This window comes from Grammomys surdaster, unplaced genomic scaffold (genome assembly GCF_004785775.1).
Source record: "Grammomys surdaster isolate TR1022 unplaced genomic scaffold, NIH_TR_1.0 842, whole genome shotgun sequence".
Classification (NCBI taxonomy): domain Eukaryota; kingdom Metazoa; phylum Chordata; class Mammalia; order Rodentia; family Muridae; genus Grammomys; species Grammomys surdaster.
Genome location: NW_021605261.1, coordinates 247,482 through 256,506, shown reverse-complemented (window position 1 = coordinate 256,506; position 9,025 = coordinate 247,482). Strand labels below are relative to the sequence as shown.

General features: G+C 40.5%; 2 protein-coding genes and 1 non-coding gene across 6 annotated transcripts in view; 2 read left to right on the top strand and 1 right to left on the bottom strand.

Annotated features, from left to right (window-relative positions):
- Window positions 1-3,554, bottom strand: part of Calhm5 (calcium homeostasis modulator family member 5) — a 6,264-nt gene extending 2,710 nt beyond the window's left edge. The window contains exon 1 of the mRNA XM_028782673.1: window positions 2,911-3,554. Coding sequence (XP_028638506.1) covers window positions 2,911-3,450 — 540 coding nt within the window. The 5' untranslated portion in view covers window positions 3,451-3,554. The remainder of the gene's footprint in view (window positions 1-2,910) is intronic.
- Window positions 1-8,933, top strand: part of Trappc3l (trafficking protein particle complex 3 like) — a 79,549-nt gene extending 70,616 nt beyond the window's left edge. For all 4 annotated transcript variants that reach the window (XM_028782675.1, XM_028782677.1, XM_028782676.1 and 1 more), the window contains 2 exons: window positions 6,229-6,414; window positions 8,157-8,933. In XM_028782675.1, coding sequence (XP_028638508.1) covers window positions 6,229-6,414; window positions 8,157-8,276 — 306 coding nt within the window. In that variant the 3' untranslated portion in view covers window positions 8,277-8,933. The remainder of the gene's footprint in view (window positions 1-6,228; window positions 6,415-8,156) is intronic.
- On the top strand, window positions 3,773-3,909 carry LOC114634063. The gene has a single exon (XR_003713278.1). It is a non-coding gene; the product is annotated as a small nucleolar RNA SNORA2/SNORA34 family (small nucleolar RNA).
- Window positions 8,934-9,025: the final 92 nt, after the last annotated feature.

Here is a 9,025-nt window from a genome sequence, read left to right as displayed (position 1 = left end):
AGAGAGAGAGAGAGAGAGAGAGAGAGAGAGAGAGAGAGAGAGAGAGAAATGGGTGAGGTCATTCCTAACTTTAAGAAGCATTTGTTGGGGCTGGAGAGATGGCTCAGCAGTTAAGAGCACTGACTGCTCTTCCAGAGGTCCTGAGTTCAAATCCCAGCAACCACATGGTGGCTCACAACCATCCGTAATGAGATTTGATGCCCTCTTCTGGTGTGTCTGAAGACAGCTACAGTGTACTCATAAATAAAATAAATAAATAAATCTTTAAAAAAAAAAAAGAAGCATTTGTTCTTTTTTCTAAAATTAGAGAAAGCAAGTTCTTTTTAAAACAGGAATGTTTCTCTTTTTTTTTTACTTTAAATTCAAAAGACTATAGTTAACATGTCTTCTAAATTTGTTGCTCCGGTTTAAGTTTTCATAATTTGAATTAATTTTAAATTGAAGTAACTAACAGATTTCTTGAAAGCATCTTCTGATTTCAGTTCAAAGGACCCTTAGCTCATGAGCATAGTTGAGAACAAAAACAATGATCTGCGGATGGGTCTACTCACATCAGGACTTCAGCTTTCACTCAGTGAGTCCCAAACGCTGGCCCAGAAGGAGGGATACTAGAGGGTCTCAGTCTTTACATAAATGCCGTTCCTCAGATCAAACACCCAAATTTCTCCTCGCCATAGATACTGCTTGTGCCTCAGTCTCTATTATAAGATCAAAGTTAGCCATTTTACAAAGTATTTGGGGCAATCTGGGCAAAAGGCTAATCGGTTCTACCTGATATCTACCTGTTTTCAAGCATCTCTTTCTGTCCTATGATGACCAAGTGAGGCACAGTCACTACTGTGTGAGAGTCCTCCTCCTGTTCTTCAGTCACCAGTAGGTTTGTGGTTGACTCCTCAAACCTTCTTCTTTCTTTTAGCATCCCCTTCTTCTTCCCTGTGACTGGGCACCTGTGTAAAAGCCATTTTCCTCTCTCTGAGCTGATCCTGATGAGTTAGAAACTATATGAGCAGCTTCGTATTCTTTTCTTTCTCAGCTGACTGGTAAGTCTTATCTTCCGCCCAGATTCACAGCTCCTAGAACCCCAGTGAGAATATGGTGACTATGCTCATCCCAGCCCCTAATTCTGTCCTATTTGTCTCTTTTCCCAAATCCTAGCAGTTTTCTCACCTTGGAATACTTAATAACGTTCTAAAAGCTTTATGACTATGTCCATTATCTCTAAATAACTTTCCACAATAGGTGTCATTGTCCCCTAGTGTGAGAAAATTGGGGTCCAGAGGTCTATATCACAGAGCTGGGGAGTGGTAGTGTCAGGATTCAGTGCCAGCTGACTCCATGACTGAGCTCTTTCCACTACTCCATTCTACCTTCCTTAAGAGCAGAGAGTCATCCAGCTGGGTTTCTTGTTGCTCTGCCCCACCCGTGAATGAATGCACTTTTCCACCTCCGCCCACATGCCCAATTATTGTTTTGGACTGTGTGATGCCTGCTGCCATCTGAATCTCATGGTTAGCACCTGCTATTGCTACACCTCCCTTCAGCCACAAATCTTAGGCATCCTCCTGTAGGTCCTTCTCATTCAACTAGAGTATCAGCACGTCTTTGTGTCCGATCTAAGCTATGCCCTGTGCATGCTTTCTTTGAGCTTATATTTAAAGAGGAGCTTACACAGGGAGGAATGTCTGGAGTTGGCACTGGCTGAATGGAGCCCAGTGCCTACAGAGGTAAGCCATGTGTCATTCACACTATCATAACATTAGTAATGAGTACCTTCCTTCAACAAAAGATGGAAGGCACTCAGAGGAGCCTGACATGTTCAATCTAACCTATGCTTTATGAATTAAACAAAGGAGTTTATTTAGGGAAATTCTTTGTCTTATTAGTTTACGAAGAATATAACCTTACTAGTAACTATCTTATATTGTAGAAACCAACTTTGCTTTGATGTGTTTGTTGTAAGGGCAAGTCCTTGCTAAAAAACTAGCAAGTGTGTGCCTGTGCATTTATCCAGAAACCAGCACTATTCCTGAGAAAGGATGACTCTGTTGATTTATTCCTACCATTTTTGGCCTCAGAAACAAGAAATCAGCTTCACTGCAAGGCTAGGCCAGGACTATGCACCTGGATCTTTGTTCAGATACTTGGCAAGGTAACAAGTTCCTTCCTTCTATTGATTAGTTGAAGCTGGAAATTACAACCCACAAGGAAAACAGTTCTCCAAAATCCGACCTTCTAAAGTGGAATGAGAACTTTGTTAGTCATACAGCACAGAGAGTAAAAGCCATGAATCCCCAGGGAATGTGGTCACTCTTTACCAAAGACCATTTAGAGACTGCTAAGTCCCAGTTTATTTGGGAAACTCTCAATCCTGACAGCATTCATACATAGAAATACCAGTTACCACTGTAGTTACTCAAGGAAATCCCTATGATAATTACACCACATGCTACTTTGAAAAGTGGTCACTGATTTGGCTCAGCTGTACTTCAGTGGATGAATAAGATGTGTCTGTGGTTTGGTTTTTTTTTTTTTTGAGACACCGGCTTGAAAATAAATAATTTATAGGAGTCAGTAATGCTTAATTACAACTCAGGGCTAGCGCTCAGCACATGACTTTCTGTTCTGCATTATTTACAGAGTCAACCCAGAGAGATAGTTTTGAGCACTTAAGTATTTACATATGCATAACCCAGAGGATATTTTCTCTTTGGAAATGGAGACTACACAATCCAATCAGCAATTTTACTGAGCCATCTTGTCCTTAAAAAGCCTTTCCTGAGATTCTCTTAACGCTACATCATGTTCCGATTTCCGCTTATTGTCAAAATATCCTGGCAAGACTCAGACTCTGGCTGATGAAAGGAAGACAGAGAAGTTCACACTGAGAGCAAACGGCATGTTTGTCCTTACCTGAGACTGGGCCTGCAGGGACAGCCTCACCTCTTCATTGTCCATGGCTGTCATGCTACTTTTACCACAGGAGACTTTGTGCAGTTCTTCCCAGCACTCTTTGGACTTGCCCTTGCAAATCATCTCCAGGAGCCTTGTGCTTCTTGTCCCACTCATAGCACATTCATAAAACGTCCCATTAAGCAAAGCTACAGAGAGCCACATCACCGGAGCCACCAGTGAACTCAGTGTGATGTGGCCCAGGACGTAGAAGAAGCGGCAGCAGCGTCTCCTGGAAAAGATTTTTTTGGGGTTCATACAGCAGCCAGTGAAGAGTCTCCACGCCTTGTTATTCAGAAAGAATCCAAGGATCAGTAACACCCAAGCAGGGGCAAAGAGGAAAACCAGCCCATAGGCAGTGTTCTCAACGCTGCAGGGGCACTTAAACGCCACTAGGGAGAAGAGACGTTCGCTTCCCACGGTGAGCAAAGCCATGAAGCTGTAGCCAATAGCAGTTTTTTGGTTAAGAAAGAATTTTAAAATGCTCTGAAAAGCATCCATGTTGGAGACACACACACACGAAGAGGGAAAGACGTTTGCCTTGGTTTTAACACAGCAACTGTGGCTCTTGGGTGAGGGTGGAGCTCTTTCGAAACAGCAATCCTCCTCTGTCTGCATCCAGCCAGATAAGGAAACAATGTCATTCCCCAGGAATGCTTTATTTCCCAACAACGCTCAGATAATGCCTCCTACTGGTGGTTGCTGACACTTGAGGGTAGCCAAAAACACTGAAAAGTAAACGCAGGTTCCTTTTAATACTCTTTGCACGTACTTTTGATTGCAAATCGAAAATTCTCATACAAATTATAGTATAGAAATTTTCTTGGCCCTGAATCAAGGCCGGCAGTTTACTGAAGCTGTTGGTTTCAAGCAGGAGCCTACAGAAATGTCTTTCTATGGTCTGTTGGCCATTTTAGAAATGTATAAATCTAATGGTCAATTCATTAGAAAGAAACATCTGGAATAAGAAAATAAGAAAAAAAAAAGGGCTGGAGAGATGGCTCAGTGGTTAAGAGCACTGACTGCACTTCCAGAGGTCCTGAGTTCAAATCCCAGCAACCACATGGTGGCTCACAACCATCTGTAATGAGATCTGATGCCCTCTTCTGGTGTGTCTGAAGACAGCTACAGTGTATTCATAAATAATAAATAAATAAATCTTTAAAAAAAAAAAAAGAAATTTTCCAGTGGGAGGCTCAGTGCTTCCAGAAATGTGTTTCAGCCACTGACTGGTAGCCAATCTCCAGATCCACTGCTTCATGATAGGTTTCTTTTCTTGTTCTGTGCTCTAAGATTTAGTATACAGGGGTTCTGGCTTTCTAAAAGAGCTTTCTTCATTAGAGACTTGAAACATAGCTTAGGGGGTGGAGTTATTAGAATTTATGTGGGAAGTCTAATAACTACAGGGGCTTTTAGAGAAAAGGAAACCCCCTCATTTCTCTTCATGTAACTTCTTTATTTATTATGATAGGTTTTGTTTTTCTTTTTTCTTCTTTCCTTCTTTCTTTCTTTCTTTCTTTCTTTCTTTTTCTTTCTTTTTTCTTTTTTCTTTCTTTCTTTTTTTTTTGTGGGAAGCGGGTGGTCACAAAGAAAATCCTTCTAAAACAGATGCCAGATCTGCATTAGACTATCTTCCAGGCTCCAAACTGCCCTCCACTTGGTTGTATGAACCATCACTGAACCTCAGCATGGTGTTTCATATCAGAACATGCTTATGTTTAAAGGATCTCTGCCCCTTCTATACCCCACTTTGTTCACATAGCAAATGCTAGCTGACTACAGGTTCTTGTTTTCTAGGACTGAACATGGTGTCACATGTAGATTGAAAACTCACTTGGAAGTTTGATTTGCAGGTGGCTACTGAGTTTGCACCGTGGTAGGATCAGTCCTCCTGTCTGTTACATCAACCAAGGAGCACAAGGATGAACATCTTTGTACTTCATGTTATAAGTAATTTAAGAAATTTTCTTCCATCTCTCTCCTGCACTGCTCTTAATTTAAAAATTAAGTTAATTAACACCTTTGAATGACGGCAGCACATCCAGTTGTCGGATTTCATGAATAAGCTTGAGAAGCTTGCCCTGAGTGTTTTGTGAAAGAATCTGTGCCTTGGATTAGCAGCCAAGGAACTAAAAGGCTACAGTCTTCACTGTTGTTCTTACTTCTCCAAATAGCAGATTCTACATTTGTGAGAGTTATGGTTTAAAAGAAATAGAGGGACCAGCGAGATGGCTGCACGGGTAAAGGTGCGTCTCACTAAGCCTAACCATCTGAGTACTGTCTCCACAACACACATGGTGCAAGGGCAGACCCAGCTCCTAGTTGTTCTCTAACTGAGTGCCATCCACATAGACATACAAAGCAAGCAAACAAACAAATGTGAAATAATGTTTCAAAACGAAGTGAGTTCTGAGCTGCTTAAGCACGGTTTGAAAACAAAGGCAGAACAGGACAAAGGAGAGTGAAGGAGGCAAAGGTTTCTTCTGTTTCTAGGTGGTAGGGTTCTTTGGGCCCTGAACCACAGCAACCCTTTTAACAACTCAATTCTCACACATTTATGTTGTCCCTACCACTTTCCCTTGCTCCTCCTCGAAAAGTGGACATCTACAGTATGATTATGGTAATTTTGTGTGTCCAAAAACTTGTTCTTGTGCCTAATCTGCCCAAAGCATACTCTCCTCAGACCAGTGATCCCCTGTTGTGAAACATGTGCCAAGCCGGGATCATGTCTAACTCTGAATTTTATGTTTTACCATGATCAGTGCGGTCTATCCCATGCTGCTGTGTTGATGATTAATGATCTTTTTGATTCTCAACATCCTAAAGCCTATGTGTTCTCTACGAGCGTTGTTGGAGATAATTTTGTCTGTTTGGATTGGTTTGGTTTAGTGTTTGAGACAGGGTTCCTCCGTGTAACAGATCTTACTATTCTGGAACTCTATTGACCAGGCTGGCCTCAAAGTCATAGAAATCTACTGGCCTTTGCCGCCTGAGGGCTGGGATGTGCTACCATGCCTGGCTAGAAATAGTATGTTTCACAAACCATATTGTTTCATAATACCTAGCCCTTTAGGATATTCTATAAAAATAAAAAATAATTTAAGCATCGCACATGGCATAAGGCCAGTAAACTGCAAAGATAACCATGATCCTCGACATCCTGGCTGCCTGCTCAGCTTGGCAAGCTTGGCACTGCTGTGATGCCTGACATAGGCTACTGGCTTGTCTGAATAAGCTTATGTTGAGACTAAGTGCTATAATTTTCTCTCTGTTTATCAGGTTGCTTTCAAGATGTACTTGGGAATTACACCGAGTGTGACCTGCCACAATTCAAGCAGAAATGAATTTTCCCTGATTCTGCACAAGAATCCTCTGGCAGAGTTCGTAGAAGAACTGCCTGCTGGGCGGTCTGCGCTGTGCTACTGCAACTTACTCTGTGGGATCATCAGAGGGGCCCTGGAGATGGTAAATCATGTGTTTCATCTTGTCTTGCATGTTAGACATCTGGAGCTGTCCTCAACATATAACAACTTCAAATAAATGCACAGTCTCTAGGATGGGATCTTAGACCAAGTACATGCCTGTGATCTCAGTGACTTGGGAGGTAAGGTAGAAGGGTCAGGATTTAAGTTCAAGGTCAAGTCTGTGCTATAGAAATCGAATTCAGCCTCATCCCAGACAATTCAGTAAGGTCTTGTATTAAAGTTTTAAAAATGAAATGGAAGACTGAGGAGTTTACCAAACACAAAAAAAGAAAGAAAAGAAATCTGGGAGAAATCTCAGTACATGCTATTTAGCCGAACAACCTGACTTCAGTCTTTTGTTCACCTACTCCATAAGAATTCATACATCTAATTTTATTTGTAGAAATTAAGGAAGGGATTATGTAATTGATGTCTCCAAAGTATAAGACAATAGAGATAATAAATCTCATGTATTTTCCTTGCAGACCCTTCCTAATATACCCTAGACTATGTTAGATTTTCTCTGCATCAGTAGACAGTAAGAAAAAGGAAGAGAATTCTGGGAAGGTTACACTGAAAGGGGTACCATCCATCTAAAACAGAAAACAGAATAAAGAAGTGTCCAGCACTTGTAGGTAATTGTTAACCATTCAAGCTGACCACAAATGTCAGAAGTCATGTGATATCACATGTCCAGTGAACTTCAGCATGGTCTTTGTGTTTCTTTAATGGATTTTCTGCTATATTTTCTAAGACATAAAAACCATATGGAATAAAATTCAGAGATTAATTATAGGCCTTGTATTTCGAAGTAGAATCCACTCTCTTTTATTGAATGGTGGGTGACAAGGCTTTTTACACTCTTTGTGAACCAGATAATTTGACGCTTGGAGGCCCGTGGTTTAGAAAATCCAGGCTCCTTGCCTAGTGGTTCTTTATCTGGGATGAGTGTGTCAGGTAAAGTTCAATAAATGTTAATTAATTGCCTGCTAAACCCAGGAGTTTTTCCTTACTACTTTCTTCCACTGGCTACCCTCACTCATTTATCTTCTTTATCCCAATGACTAAAAATAACTCTGATCAGATAGTCTATTGAAAATAGGTCAGCAATATCATGCTGCTCTTACATGAACACATTTTAATAAATAGAGAAGCCCTTGGGCTTTCTTTATTGTTTGGGAAGTGGGAAATGCTTTCAAGTTGAAAAGAAGGCCTAACCATCAAATATTCATATCTGTAACTCAATATCTAATTCTATATTTATAATGTACTTAGTCAATATTTTTCAAAGCTCTCAAAGCCATAGGCAATTGCTAAATGTTGTTAGAATAAGCGATTATATTGTTTAGCTAATGACAGAATGCTTTATGGCAAATTGGCTTGAGAGGAATCCTATAAGGACCCACTTCTGTGAAGTTTCGATTGGCCAACTACCCAGAGTGAGGTCTATCTGTGAGTCAGGAACTTGTATTCTTCCTGAAATGAGTAAACAAGTCTGAGCCCCTCCTGGACCCCCCCTCATTCTTCTTTCAGTGCCCATACCACACTGAAGACTTTTGGCCAGGCTCACCACTTTGATGACATTTGGATAGGCTCTCTCTGGATGAAGAGCACAATCCAAGGTTCTTTACTCATAACACAAATGTTTCTTATCAAAAAAGAAAGATGAAAAAAATAAAATGTAAAAATTTATTTTTTTAAAATAACACAACCCTGATTTTTTTTTTCTTTTTTCTTTCCTAGGTTCATTTGGCTGCTGATGTTACATTCTTGCAAGACAGACTAAAAGGTGACAGTGTGACAGAAATCGGAATAACATTTCTAAAAAAGCTGGACGAGAAAAAATATAGACGGAAAAAATGAAGACTAGCATGCAGAGAACCACTGGTAGCTGGCTGTCTAGTATTAGGTAAACACACAGCCACAGAGGTTTTGCATTGCCTGACAGCATGGGCTTTGACAGGCTTATAAATCTTGCTGTGTACCACACACTTTTTGCGATTTCAGATACAAGTAACTTCTTATAAAACAGTAAGCATGAATTCCACCTACATGTTCAATACATCCTCAGCCAGTCTAGCCATTCAATTACCTGTGGCAATAGGAAGAGAGAGAGAGAAAGAGAGAGAGAGAGAGAGAGAGAGAGAGAGAGAGAGAGAGAGAGAAACTACCTACAGAAGTGGTGGTAAGGGCCGTGGCTCTTTTCAGTAGAAAAAAAAATGGATGAAATGATACAGCATTAGAGAGAGACAGAGTCTAGAAATGGTATATAACAGATATATTTGCAATGTTTCTCATAGACTTTATTAATTATGAATGTGATTTTTCTTACTTATTATCTTGGCTTATTGTTGCAGTATATTGTGTGAAGGTGTGTCTGTATATTCAATTGTTAATTCTGTACTGGCAGAGAGCTAAATGCTGGCGGGATTCTGGTACCACCATTTCTATGGCCCGTTTCCAGGTTTCCTATTTTGTAAATATTTTCTTCCTCATTTGCCTAAAGCAATCTAGAATTTATCAGATTGTCAGATCTGATTGAGATTGTCTTACTACTGAGTGGCTATAATAAATATCTGGTAGCCAATAGCTGAGCCAGAGATGGAGGGTGG